The 15,209-nt window shown below is 42.2% G+C and overlaps 1 protein-coding gene across 2 annotated transcripts in view; it reads right to left on the bottom strand.

The window, feature by feature from the left end:
- Positions 1 to 5,705, bottom strand: part of TIPARP (TCDD inducible poly(ADP-ribose) polymerase) — a 28,238-nt gene extending 22,533 nt beyond the window's left edge. Inside the window, exons 1-2 of one of the 2 annotated variants that reach the window (XM_068546145.1) lie at positions 5,438 to 5,705; positions 1,605 to 2,561 (exon numbers count right to left, since the gene is read on the bottom strand). In XM_068546145.1, the coding sequence (XP_068402246.1) occupies positions 1,605 to 2,521 (917 nt within the window). In that variant the 5' untranslated portion in view covers positions 2,522 to 2,561; positions 5,438 to 5,705. Of the gene's footprint in view, positions 1 to 1,604; positions 2,562 to 4,887; positions 5,413 to 5,437 lie in introns of those variants that run through there. The other variant, XM_068546146.1, reaches the window with a different exon arrangement.
- Between the last annotated feature and the right edge of the window lie 9,504 nt (positions 5,706 to 15,209).

Here is a 15,209-nt window from a genome sequence, read left to right as displayed (position 1 = left end):
TTATTAAAAAGATTTTTAAGACAAAATGGAAAACATTTTTCTCTCTTCCAATGCTGGCTAAAAAAAATAAGTCAGAAGTACTTAGCTTTGTTACAGGATCTGAGAATTTTGCTACCCAAGCAAGACAGAATCTTGAATGCATTACATTATCAAGAGAATGCATTTATGATCAGGAAAACGACATTTCTGATATAAGCTTTACTTTTATCCGAAGAGGTCTTCTACATAACAACGCCTTTAAACTTGGGCTTTATATCGTTTCTCATCTTGTTCCATATGTCCCTTTTGAAACACAAGATGCAGAATTCCAGTCTCATGGCAATTAAGTTGCTAAAAAGACACACAGATCTGTGTACTATACAACTGAAATATTCAAAGAAAACCACCTAGCTAATACTAAATGGGAGCAAGAGAAGTTAAACGAAGACCAGGTTACTGTAATGCCAACAACGCTCTGGCACTGTTAGAACACAGAAGGTTAACATCAAAACTAATAGAATCAGACAACATGAAAATGGTTCACTGCCACCATTTGCCTTCTAACTCTCCAGACACTTGGGTAGTGTAACCTGACTTATCTGTGAACAAAGATGACTCTCCACAAAGTTTTTCTCCTGAACTTCTGGGTTAGGATAGGCAGCCTACTATTTTAAGTCCCTTTATACTACAGGAGAAACAACTTAGGAATATAAAGATCAATGCTTATTATACAGCCATTTTTGCCCTAGCAACTTTACATGTGGCAAGTATTATTTTCTCCACTTTCAAGTTCATTAAAGAAGAACTGAGATGTGGAAATTTCAGTTCCCTATCAGTGAATAATGCTTGGACATCCATGAAAGAACCAAATTACTTATATACATGTCTTGCCTACAAAAACATGAGAATAACTTTTTTTTACGTAAATGACAAACAAATATGTCCATTAACATAAATTTTCCCTTCACTCATTGTTAAAAGACTCTTTCAGGTTTAAAAAAATACCCTGAGTTGTGGAACAATTTATTTTATCTGTAAGATAAATAGAATAATAAAATTAATGGTAAAAAGCTTTAAGGAAACTAAAAAAGAGATTTAACACGTTTGGGCATGATTCAGAAGTTTGGGAGGTACTTCGGAATCATTCACAGAAAAATTGTTTGGACCATTCAAAATGTAAAGAGGGCCACAAAAATCTCCAAGTAATACTATTTTCCTTTAAAAAATAGGAACTACTCAATATACAAAACTTTAAAATTAGATAAATTAGGCATTCGTAATTTATAAGATTCTCCATGGATTTTCTTTCAAAAGCAAGCTCTCCTGTGTGATTAAAATAGTATTTGATTCACAACACTCAATGTATATGCAACTTCTCAGTCACACACATACTGCACAGAGTGACATCTGAATTGTTCAAATCATAAAACCTGCATTGTCTGGTTAGATAAATAGCCTGCATTCAACTGCCATGAAAAATCAGAATAGCATACAGCCAAAAGAGTAACAGTAGACAAAAAAAATAAAACCTGTTAGGTTACTACTGAAAGAAACCACCCTACTAAAGCCTCTTTACCTTCTCTATAGGATTTAACAATAGCTTTAAAGTAGTTACAAATACATACCCGTACTTCATTCTCATTCTATCATTCTCTGGGTTACAGTAAAATCTTTCCAAGTGCTCCTGGGAATCATTGGATACACTCTGCCACTTCTGAGTAGTTGTCCTCTTGATCTGCCAATGATACGGCAAGACCGTGTGGTGCTTCAAACAATCCCTGCCATAAATACAAGTGCCTTGCAAAAAGTCCATGCAAATTTCAATTCCGTTCTCTTGGTGAGTGTGGTACTGTAGCTGGTTCACCAGCTCAAACACAAGGTCAAGGGAGGCATCTTCACTTTTGTCCTGAAAGAGCTCGGTACTCAACTTATCACTGGTATCCAAAATGTACTGGATTGTAAAACTGTTGTCTTGGAAAACCCCTGGAACGTAATCCATGACTTTGTCTATGCAGTCAGGACTAGCAGGAACATCACTTGAAACTGGGTGCAAAAGGTCAGCCTGGAAGTGCCCTGCTGTAGAATCTGCCACCGTCCCACTGATGGTTTCTGGTGGAAAGCTATGATCCTGGATTGGAACCACTTGTTCAGGATCATCAGGGGTAGGATGGGCTTCTGGTATCTGGCCCCCAACATTTGTTCCATCAGGAATCAGGACAGACATATTGTCTTCTGCTGGTGGACACGATGGATTGATTTCCAAAGGTTTTTTCACCATAGGTTCATGTAAGCTGCTCCCTTCTGCATTCTGATTTCTAGATCTAAAAACCCCATCAAGTGAGCCAGATTCTAACAAAGTATTTAATATTGGTCTCAAAGACCTCAGGGTTCCGGCTCCCAATCTCTTCTGATCCTTTTTCTTAAAACAAGTCTTCAATGGAGTGATCTTCTCAGAGAGTCTCATTTGGCATGAAAAGTCATCAGGAGGAGAGGGAGGCTGCACTACACAGTCTGGCTCAGGTTCGGTGGTTTCCATTTCCATGATGTGGATTAGCTCCAATTGCTCCTCAGTGTAAAAAATCCTACCAGGAAAGGAAAGAAGATCATTTACAAGCTGACAACAACCGAATCCTATACATTCATCAACGTGTTTTGTTCTAGTCTCTAAGTCCCTGAAATCATTCCTCTTATACTGTATTTCACCTTTACAGGTCAGTTTTAAATTTTACTGAGAAATCAAGGCTCCAAAGCAGCCAAGGTTATTCAAAAGCCCACAACAGATAAAGGTGAAAGAGAGATAGTATCTTCCAATAGGCTCTTGACATTTATTTGTGGACTTAATATATGATTTGTAATTCTGCTGGGGTATGAATTTTTACAGTAAGTCTAGGATGGGGTGGAGGGTGAGGGGTAGAAGTAAGTGCATCTAATGACAGTGGGGAAACCAAATCTCTACTGCTTTGTGGTTCTCTTCACAGTTGTTTATATATTGCCTATCTCATGAGGTGACAAAAACTATTTCTTTGTTAAAAAAAAAAAGTTTGTCAAACGTAGGAAAAACTGCAAAGTTATTTGCAGTTTTTAATTAATTAATTGTGAGTGAATTTGGGGTGTGAGGATATACTCAGGAAACAGGGGCTCTCAATCGAAATATTATATGGGAGAAAGCCTACTGAAGCATTTCTAGATTCAGAAAGTTCCAATATATTCCCCAAGGATGTTAAGGGTCTACTTTTGCAATCCCCAAACATTACCACTACTGGAGGAAGACTATCAGGGCTTGTTAGTAACAGAAGCTACATCAGCAACAACCACTGCACACTGTTTTAGAAACCAAACACAACTTCCTAATACAGAAAGGGGCCTCCTTGTCTTCAGAAAAGTTACATATATGCATTTTTTCAAAAAGACAAATGAAGGCATAGAAAAATAACACAAGAAAAAAAAAAAAAAAAACAAATTTCAGATCCCTAATGAACTACTCAGTGACTAAAAAAGTGCTTTCTTCAAAGAATCAGACCCCTTGAAAGAAACTGGAACTTAAAGTAAAAAGCAAAGAAAACTTTGTAAAATGATGAATGGTGTCTCCTCCACAATCTAGCATTCATTAACTAATTCTGAAAATATTTACTGAGCATTGTGCCAGGTGGTAAAGGGGTGGTGATGAGCAATTAATCTTCTCCCTTGTCCAACAGACTGAAAGAAATCTTTGATGCAAGGGCTCATGACTTCATCAAGTATGCATCCCAGGTACCCAGTACAGTGCCTGACACAATGCACATAGTGGGTGCTCCACAATAATTTTTTGCTGAATTACTGAAGAAAAAGCACCTATTAAATGCCTAGTTCTGTGAGGCTTTATGGGTCAACAATAGCAACAAAATGATAAAATTGAGTACCCAGAAAAATGAATATTAAAGAACTAATTAGAGAGATTCATAAATGTACATGTGTAAAAAGTGCATAATGATCAAACTCAAAAAAATTAAAAACACAGTATATAGCAAGGTTTTAATGCACACAGTAAGTACAAAAGAAAAGGTAGAAAAAGGAGAGTTCAGTGTGAGCTGGCATTGTTAGGGAACGCTTCATGAAGAAGGAGGGACTTGACATAAGACATAAATCAACTGGAAAGCAGCCAAACCAGGCGTTATTATTCATCATTTGGTGCTCTTGCCTCAAGGCACAATTGGCACAGATTGTGGTATTCCCTCTTCACCACACCAAACCGGCCTGTGCCTTCCCCCACGCACGCACGCACGCGCACACACACACACACACCACTCCTATCACACCCAATCAAGGCAAAACAGACGAAACCCAGTTCATTTACATGGGTGCATACACACACGCCACAACTTTTCCTATTTTTGCCCTCTGTCAACCTCAGAAATAAAACCGAGAAAGGGGCAGAGAACTGGAGGAGTGGCTGGAGTGGGGAAGTCACTAGAATCTAGTTCCTCAATTAGTTTGCATAACAGAAAAATAAAGATTGGAAGGACACTTCCCCCAGTCCCCGCTGTAGGCGACCTACCGCTCCACCCTTCACCTCGTGATGCCCCCGGTTCTCGGGCACTCCCGACCCCTCGCACCATCCGGGGAAACTGCCCGCTCCAAACTCAGCACTCCGGCCGGGCGTAGCGCAACGCTCGGGTTCGAGGGACGCCTCCTACCGGCCGCGGCAGTTTGCTCAGCTCGGCCCCCCTCCCCCCCCCCCCCCCCGGGCCGCACCAACTCCGCGCAGCGCGGCCCATCCCGTGTGTTCCCGAGCATCCTGCCCCCGCCTGCCCTCACACCCCCGGGCCAGCCTCCTCCCACCCAACGAGAGACTCCCGCCCTGGCTGCCCTCCCTTCCAGAAGCCACTCGCGGCGCCTTCCACAGTTAATTTCTTTCTCTCCTCAACCGACCTTCCCGCGAAGATCGTCCTGCGAGTCTCGGAGGCTCGACCCAAGAAGAGCCGGGGAAACGCGGCGGGCGCTTCTCGGGCCGGCGGGGAGGAAGGCGAAGACTTCAAAGTTAAACTGAAAACAGCTTTCAAACTTCTGGGCTGCAGCCGGAACGCGGGTCCGCCGGAAGGCTCCTCTCAGCGGCCGTGCCCTCCCCCTCGATCTGCGCCCCACAGCGCGCAGGGTCTGCCCAGCGGGGGCAACCGCACAGACGCACCCCCGAGTCTCCCCGACCCAGTGGGAATGGGGAGACGCCGGCGCCCCAGACTAAACCCTTCAGCGAATTACTCCAATTTATACACCTGCCAGAGGCCCGAAGTGACTAAGAAGTGTAAACCAATACCGTCCTGATACTGACGGGATCCGAGTGAATTCAGTACAAAAAGGCAGTCTAAACATCACTCACCCCAGATCCGTGAGCGCCGGCAGCGAGGCCGGCGACCCCTTCCGCGCCCGCCTTCCCAGAGAGGGTCCCTCAACGGCCCCTCAGAGCCCACCCGGAGCCCTTTACCTGAACGGGCAGCCTGAGAGAACGGACCACAGGAGCCGAGTCGCGGAGCCGCCGGCTTACAGTGCTCGCGCCGGGTGGGGGGAGTGGGGGGGTGTGTGGGGATGGGCGTGGGGGACGGACTCGGGCGTCTAGGGGTCGCAGGCCGGAGACGCGGCGAGCGGCGCTCGGGCCATTCCGCCGCCGGGAGCGCAGAAATCCGCGACTGCACTCCCGACCCGGCTCGCTCGCCTGTCACCTCGAGCTCTGCTTTAAAGTGGCTTCCGGTCGCCTCCTCTCGGCAGCCCCGTCGCGGAGGCGGAGCCAGAGAGGCAGGGGGGTGGGGTGGGGTGAGGGGACCGGGAGCTCAGTGGGTGACGGGAAGGCGGCCCGCCCCGCGTGCGCATGCGCATGCACGCTCACTCGCGGGGAGGCGCGCGAGGTGTGCGTGCAGCGGCCCCGTGCTCCCTGGAGGGGGCGTGTCCTTTCGCCGCCAGCTGGGTCCCGGAGGGTCTGCGTCCGCTAGCGTCTGGGATCGCGTGGCTGTGAGAAGGGGAGGTTCGCGCCGTGCGGCGGGCTCCACCTACCTGCAGACAGATGGAGGGTCACTTTGTTCGGAGGAAACTCAGGCACCCGAGGGAGGAGAGGGAGGATGTGAAACGGAACAACCCGTTTCTGTGCGGTTGGCTTTGTTTATTTGCCTCCTCACCAGAGGCCTCCTACCCCTGACGCCACCGACCTCGAGAGGAGGCGATCAGCTGCTATGGCCGCTGCGGCCAGACGGGGTCGCCCGCCCCGTTCCGCAAGGCAGGCCCTGCGGCGCACCACGGCCTGCGCTTGCCCGACCTGGTTGCAGGCATTCCTGTTTCACGGGAAACATTCTCACCACTGCAGAAGGGAAACCTAGCTTTGGGTTTTGACGGTAGAAGCACGTATATGTGTTTTAAAGGCCACAAACACGGTAGTGACTTGTTTATTCATTCAACAAATTTGTCGAGTGCCTACTGCATGCCGGGTGAGCTGGAGGCTTAGACTACAGCCCTGATCAGCCAAGACACCTTGCCTGTCCTCATGGAGCTTTCGGGGCACCATGTACTCACCTCTAAAATATACACCGCCTGTGAATTTGCCATATTTTCTGGATTGTAAAATGCCCTGGATGGTGAGTCTGCTGAATAGTTTTTCAGCGGTGGAGGAAGAAACACTACGTTAAATTCATATAATCGCCATATATGTGTGTGTGTCGGGGGGAAGAGGCCCTGGTCAAAATCAAAGAAAATTAATCACGACTGTATCCCCAACAGCTGGCAGCAAAAGGAACACAGCTCGCAAAGAGATACTCTCTTCATGTGGCCTGAAATCTAAAGTGACTTAATTCTGTAACTTGGAGCCATTCTGGGTTGAAAAAGTCAGCTATTACCTTACCAAACATGGAAGCCTGTAAAAAATAAGAGGTGGTAGTAATAAATATTAGGGTTCCAAGCCTTTCTTAAACTGTTCTAAACCAAACTGAGTGACACATCAATGGCATCAGGGCAGGTGCCTTGATGCCATTTAAACTAAGGTGAGAATGATATGGACAGAATTCAGAGACTACTAAGTAAAAGTCAAGAATTTCCAGGCTTTACAAATTGTATTGAGACAAAATCTTGATGTGTGCCTACTCACATATGGAATTTCCTAGAAGCAAGTATCTGAGTTTAAATCTACCATTTTACTGTTTGCTTCTATTTGTTTCATCTGTTCTGTGTTCTTTTCTTTCCTTTCATGCCTTCTTTTGAAGTATTTTAAATTCTGTTCTCTCTCAACAATTAGGTTATTTGTTATACATTCTTTATTCTTTTAGTAGTGTTTTAGTTCTTTATTGCTGTGAACAAATGACCCCAAAACTTATGACTTAAAACAACAACTCTTGTTTGTTTATGATTCTGGATTCTCTGGCTCAGGAATTCAGTCAGGGCGTAGTGCAGATGGCTCATCTCTGCTCCATGATATCTGAAGTCTCAGTTGGGGTGTCTCAGATGGCTGAGGCCTGGCTCAACTAGGGCCATATGTCTTGGGCCTCTGTTCTGGCCCTTGGCTGAATTCCCTGGTTTTTCTCTACAAGGCTTCTTCATGTGGCTAACTTGGGCTTCCTCACAGCATGGACCCCTCTCGGGGTTCCAAGAGGGAGCATTCCAAGAAGACAAGCCTCAGCATGCAAGCCTTTGCTTACATCATGCTTAATAATGTGTTATTGGCCAAAGCAAGTCACAATACCAGGCTCAAAGTCTATGTGGGAGGGGACTGCTTGAGGCCATGAATATTAGGAGATGCTTAGACTAAGAGAAGATCACCTTAATCCCCAATCAAGGATTAATAATTAAAAGTTACTCCCAGGATGTAGCTCTTTGGAATCCAACTTATTTTTCACCCTCCACTCCCAAGTTACTCCCCTTGAGGCGATAGAGAACTCTAGCTAGTTCTCAACCTCTCCATTACTGCTTTCAGAGTGTCAATTGGCCCAAACGGAAAAATGACACCAGATTCTGGACTCACCACTCTTGGATCTAGACTTCTCAGACTGCTAAAATTTTACTGCTCCAGAAAATGTATCTTCCACATTGTCTGCCTCAGATGTGATCCCTGGAACATAATGGAGTAGTAAGATCCTCCTAAAGAACAGAACCAGGAATTGACTGATTAAGCAAGGGCATGGACTCTTTGCTCTTTCCAACAGGATTTGAGATGTTCTGTGGGCCAGTGACCACTGTGTGTTTCCATCTTCGCCTTTCTGAATAGGAGTTTTACCAACATCATGTACCTTGTCTATCCATCATTACTTAATAGGAGTATTGAGGCAGATAACTTTTTTTAATTGGTGCCGGTGCATGAGGATCCACACTCTTACTGGGGAGTACTCCACATCATTGGGACTCTGAATCTTGGACTCTAAGCTCATTGCAGAGACTTTGGGATTTTTCCTTTCTTTAAGGGAGGGGATGAGTATTCCTTATATGAGAAGAAGGGAAAGACATTGCTTGTTACCTCTTTCTTATTAGAAAGATCCTGACACTTTTTTTTTGAGGAGAAGGGCTAGCAATGTGCCTAGCCGCAAATGCTTTTCCCTAGATCCCGTACACTTTTGGGTGGCCATGGGATATAGTTCTAGACACACGGTGAAGATTTCTAAAAAAGAATTTTTTTCCTAATGTAGAGATACCCCAATTCATTTCTTCCTTTTTTTTCTTCCTCCTAGAATACTAACATGAAGATGGAGATGGAACCTCATGACAAAAATGAAGGTGAACATGATGTGGAAAATATGAAGATGGAGTCTATAAGCTAAGGATCCTGGAGCAGAATGATAGGAGGAGACTGGGTCATTCAGGACATCTTAAAGCTGCTGCAGCAGTCCTAGAGTGGCTACCCCTGGACTTAGTAAGTCTGAAAAATAAACCCCAATTTGGTTAAACTGTTTTCTGTTATGTGTAGCTAAACATATTCTTGGCTAATACATAAACTGTCATAAGTTATCTTCTAACTAGTCTTCCTGCTTGCAGGCTCTACCAATTAGACAGCAGCAGCATGACCTAGTATGTCAGAAATATAAGAGCTACCACAAAGCAATACATCAACTCCTATAGGATTTGGTGCCAATTCCAGATATGCCAAATTATATGATTAAGAAATACATGTTTATTAAAGAAAAAATAGAAAGTAGAGAGGAGACATAAGACTACCCATAGTTGAAACTTCTCAAGTCCCATTTTAACATTTTCCTATAGTTATGCTCTGTCTTATTTTATTCACAGGTTTTTCACAATAACATTACAGTGTATTCCGATTTTACCTAACACTATATTATAAGCAGTTTTCCATGTTAACACATGGAAACAAATAGCTTTTAAACAAATAGCTGTTTAACATTCCAAGTAACTATAATAAGTTTTACCTAACTGGTTTCTTGTCACTGAACTTAATTCACTTTTTAAAAAAATCATTTATTCACTGAGTATCTACTACATTCAAGTCACTGGATTAAATATTATAACTACATGTGCATGAAGAAGTGGCTCCTATTTGAATGCTCTTCAGAACTACAAAAGACAAAACATAACATTCGACATATATAGCATATGCATGTGCACACTTTCTGTATGTGGCCCTAAGCCATTTAATTGCTTTTAAATATGCTTATAGGATTGAAATATTCTAATTACCTTTCCATGTACTTCTTTTATTGATAATTTCTGTTATCCTTGTCTGCTGGATTTGCTTTAGCATGACTGATCAGTTCAGTATAGCACTTCCAATGAACAGCTTACTCACGTAAAAGCTGAGACCACTTGAAATTTCAAGTGACCAAAGACCTCCTGTTTTCATTTTTATTAACAGAATACATGCTACAAAGTATTAATATCTCTTTCTTGCTTTCTGTTTTCACAATTATCAGTAATACTTAATTCCCCAACAACCTTCTGGTGGAAAGATAGTCATTTCTGGTTACCACAGCAAGAAGGAAACTGACTAGCATGACTCAGAGAGCACAATGAAAGACCTGAGATTTGAAAGCAGAGGCCTTGGCTCTTAGCAATGCTGTTCTGAGAACACAGCCAATTTGCATAAATGGCAGATTGACAGTTCCTTATCTGTGAGTGCTAAGTCCAAGCTATAATTTTTTCTATGTACATAAGGACAACTTATTTCCTAACTCAAAGTGCATGTATGTACTATATTCAAAGTGAAAGAAAAGCCAAATTGTTATTATGCAACTGAATTACTGATGTTTTAAAACATAAAACCTATTATTGAAAATTCTGTCTTGATGTTGTTACTAATGGGCCAACTCCTGGAATGTATCTGAAGGAAGATTTCCTAGTTTCCTGAGAGGCACTTCTGCACCCTTGGATCCTAGAGTAAGAAAAGATTTTGGCTGAAATGTATTTACCTCAAGTGGGTCTTAAATATGGTGTTGGTGGGAGAAGATTGGAAAAAGCTACTAGAGAATATGTCACAGCAACTAAAAGTAGAGAATTTCGTCAGCATGAATGAAGGGTGAATTAATTCAAAGCTCAGAGGTAGGTTGGTTTAGAGCTTGACATGAACATGCCTTGATAAATGTAAACTTAAGATTCATATTTTCATAAAGTGATAGAATATTCGCTTTGCAGACCATTTCCAAGTTTTAAAAATATTTCTCATTTATAATCTTTTTCTTGAAACTCACTTCTTTTCTCCACCTCTGATGAGGCAACAAGGTACCTATGTCTAGGAAAAGTGAAGGCTTACTGGAAAATGATACAGATAAAATATGAATAGGATGAATTCTAAAATGCTTATGCCAGATCACCAGCTATTCTGTTTAGCCAAGATTTGTATTTGTAAACTGCCTCATCATCTGCTGGACTGTTCTTATCTTCACAGGATCCATGACAGCCAAGTGTGCTCTTTAATCCCCTTCATTTTGGACCTGTTGAGTAATTCACACAGCACATAATCAAAGTGCTTTCTGATGTAACTGGTTTTGGTCTATATGAAATGATTCCCTCAGAGAAGTCCCACATTTTTTCCAGGCCATTCATTCAGTTTATTCATTTATTGGGTGTGTATGTACCAGGTACTAGTTATGCAATGATGACTAAGATAATTCCCACTTTCTGTCAGTTGTCTGTGAACTGACCACCCAGATCACCTGGGAAAGTCGGCTGCAGATTCCCCAGCCCCACCCTAGACCTCCTGAATCAAAATCTCAGAGGGCAGAGGATTCTGCACTTTGAAGATGTTCTAGGCACTGCTGCTTTAAGAGTTCAGAGTCTAAAACACTCTGGGGTTGGGGAGGTAGACTTGGAGCAGGGGTAGTAGTGCTGGGAGGGAAAGGAGACGTGGAGGGTATGGCCAAAGAGGAAAACAAATAAATACACTATAGTGTGGTAAGTGCTATAATAGAGTCATACCTGCAAAGTGGTAAGAATATATAGTGAGGGAGAATTAAGCCTAACTATAAATTGTCAGAGGAGAGACTTACCAAGATTTCTTGAAGTATCTAGGATTATTATTCCTTAGAATGTTAAGCAACTCAATTGTTTCTACTTGAAGTACTCCTAAATTTAATAAGAAAAAAGTTTACTTTTTAAAAAAGTGAATTCCCAAGTAATTAAAGATGATCTTGAAAATTGTATGCAGAGATCATCTGAGTTAACAGCATTTCTACTGTGTAAATTTATCCTAAGGATATAATTAGGGTTATGCACAGGTTTGATTACAAAGCTATTCCCTGCAGCAAATAAATTGTGTCCAAGTGCTCATTTTCATCAAGTCCCAGAATCTGTTCTCCATGGACAACTTCCCTGTCCCTACTTTTTATATTGTCTTAAGACATTCTGGACCATAAATAGTTCCCAGTCTTGCTGTTCAGGCTCTGTAAAACCAGTACTCTATCTCTATAGTAAACACTTTTTCCAGTGACAAAAACAGAATTTAGGAATTTAATTCATCAGTAGCCCTGGCCAGCCACACTGGGCAAGATCATGTACAGAGCATAAATTTTAATGCTAATGTCCAAACTCAATATGGTGATTTTGGCAGATTGGACATGCTAGTCATTCACTGAAAAGAGATGGCTCTGAAGCGCACCTGCCTTTCACCTCTGACTCCTCTACAGGCATATAGCTCCTAGACCATAGGTTTGCAACTTGGCCTATGAGAATCACTTGAGCCACTGACTATATACATGTGTACACACACACCCCCTGTATGTATATATCTGTTTCCAGTCTCTACACAAGACCAGTCAAACCAGAATCTCTCAGGTGGGGCTGGTGCATTGAATATAGACTGTCTTATTTAACTTTTTCTCTCTGGTTCCCAGGAGAGCACTTGACATTATCAGGTACTTAATGTCCTATTCACTCATTCATTCATTCAACACATTTACTGAGTATTTATGTTCTAGACATTTCTAAGTGCTAGGGATACTAGAGAATAGAACAAATGGTCAACTCTTATCAAATATTCTAATGGGAGGAGACAGACATGTGATATCAGGTAGTGATGAAAGCTGTAAAAAGACATGGTAAGGATGGACAACCACATAATATATCACACAAGGACACATTGAGAGTAATTATTCACAATTATGTTAAGACGATGCAAATAAAACCAGGACTGTCCTGGATAAATCGAGATGTGTAGTCACTCTGGGTAAGATGGTGCTTTTTAAAAATGACGTGCTGAAAAAAAAAATAATAATAAATAAATAAATAAAAATGACGTGCTGTTCAGGAAAGACATTTCCTAAAGGGAAACATTTAAGCGGAAGTCTGAGGAAGGTAAAGGAGCTAGCCATGAGGATATTAGGGGAAGAGCATTCCGGGTAGATGGAATAGCATCTGAGGTAGAGGCAAGCTTGGCATATTAGAAAAAAAATCAGAGAGGCCAGTTTGATTGGAGTGGAATGAATGAAAGGAAGTTCTGCTGAAGAGGTCAAAGGGGTGGCCAGAGACCAGATCTCATATCTTTTAGGCCCATGGTAAGGACTTTGGACTCCACCTTGAGACAGAAATCTATATAATTTACATTGTAAAAGGATTACTCTGGCTACTTGGTGTAGAAGAGCCTTGTAGGATGGCAGTAGTAAAAGCAGGAAGATCATTTATTGGTGTAGGCAAGAGATTATGGCAGCTTGGACCAGTGTACTAACCGTGGCAGTGGCGAGATGTGATTAGATTCTGGAAGCATGATGAGGGTAGAACTGAGAGTATTTGCTGTTGAATTGGACATAGTTTATGAGGGAAACTGAAGAACCAGGGATGATCCCTCAGTTTTCAGCTTAGCAATTAGGAGAATGGAATTGTCATTTATTGAGATGGTGAAGATTGCGGAAGGCAGGCTTTTGGGAGCAAAGGGAAGCAAGAGTGTAGTTTTGGACACATTAAGAGGAGATGGTTAGGGGCTTCCCCGATGGTCCAGTGGTAAAGAATCCACCTTCCAAGGCAGGGGACACAGGTTCGATCCCTGGTCGGGGAACTAAGATCCCACATGCCACGGGGCAACTAAGCCCATGCGCCACAACTACTCGGCTCACATGCCTCAACGAGAGAGCCCGTGCACCACAACTACAGAGCCCACACGCCCTGGAGCCTGTGCGCCACAACTAGAAAGAGAAAACCCGCACGCCACAACTAGAGAAGCCTGCACGCCACAATGAAAGATCCGGTAGGCCTCAGCAAAGATCCCGTGTGCCGCAACTAAGACCCAACGCAGCAAAAAAAAAAGAGGAGATGGTTAGTAGACAGATAAGAAGACTAGAGTTTAGGAGAAAAGTTGGGACTGTTTGCTATCATATCTAAGAATTTCCCCATTTCTAAACCTACGTGGTGAACACATTTGTTCCTCCATTTGACATAAAGGTTAATTAGGAGGGCCTAAATATGTGTCTTTTATTTTATTTTATTTTTTTTAAACTTAGGGACCCTGGTGGGACTAGGGCTAGCTTTTATTTTATTTTTTAAAATATTTACTTATTTATTTGGCTGCGCTGGGTCGTAGTTGCAGCACACGGGCTCTTCATTGTGGCATGGGGGATCTAGTTCCCTGACCAGGGATCGAACCTGGGCCCCCTGCATTGGGAGCACGGAGTCTTAACCACTGGACCACCAGGGAAGTCCCTAAATGTGTGTCTTTTAAAAAGAGTACTGGGCTGCATTCTTCATTTGTAGATGAGGGAGATTTATTTTCACAAAGCCTGAAAGTGAGGTGTTGCCCAGTGGTGTCCACTCATTTCATATTTCTCCAGCTGAGGCAAACTGTAATCCCTATAAATCTAAGCTAATTTACAGTTCCTATTACCTAACTTTGTCAATGAAGACCCCATTCGGGGAAGCTGAGTAAGAAATTAGAGTCTAAAGAAACAGTTGACATTTGTGTGTTCTATGAGTTTAGAGAAAGAAAAATATCCAAGTCCAAGTCAAGCATATTACAATATGAAAATTAACAATTGGTACAGGTGCATACAAGTTTCTAGCAATGTAAGCCTAAGTCTGGTTTAAAACAGAAACCTGTAGTATCAATTAGAGTTCCCATTATTTATTGACTTCTTGCCTACAAACTTTAAAAAACAGCTGTCTTTTATTTTCAAATGCAAAACAGATGGAAATTTACTCTATCAGGGAAATCTATATTAAACAAAAGAAAATATTTGCAACATTATTTGCTGTATTATTTTGACTTCATCACCTGCCTGAGACTCTGACTTTTATTTTTCACTTTCTGAAGACTTAACTAAATTGGAAATCAAGGATCTGAACTGGCTTTTTCTCGATGATTATTGAAACCTAGGAAAACTCTTCGGTTTCAAAGTTTTGTAAAGTCGTCAAAAAAACAATGTGTCTTTGGTTAAAAATAATGTTCTATAGACATGAAATCAATGTGACCGTAAGAGAAATGGAAACCGAAACTGTTTTTCTATCAGACTTCAAAGTTAAAAGCCAGGAAATTTTAGCTGCATCAACGAAACCCTACATGAGGACCTGTTGGTAAAAATAAGTGGGCTAATTGCATAGATAAGTGACCCAGAAAAGGACTTGCTGATTGACAATTATTTTTATTCATTCTTCTATCTTATTGAATGCCTGCCACAAACAGTCGCTGAGTGTGCAATGGTGAGCAGAACAGACATGATCCCTGCCTTCATATAGGATATGGAAGATGACAGGTATTACTTGAATAATCACTCAGAACAACCTAAAATTACAAACTTCACTAAGTTCTTTGCAGAAGAGCATGGTGCCATCATTGAGACCTACCTAGGCTGGGA

This window comes from Eschrichtius robustus, chromosome 6 (assembly GCF_028021215.1).
Source record: "Eschrichtius robustus isolate mEscRob2 chromosome 6, mEscRob2.pri, whole genome shotgun sequence".
Taxonomy (NCBI): Eukaryota; Metazoa; Chordata; class Mammalia; order Artiodactyla; family Eschrichtiidae; genus Eschrichtius; species Eschrichtius robustus.
This window is presented reverse-complemented; position numbering and strand designations above follow the sequence as displayed.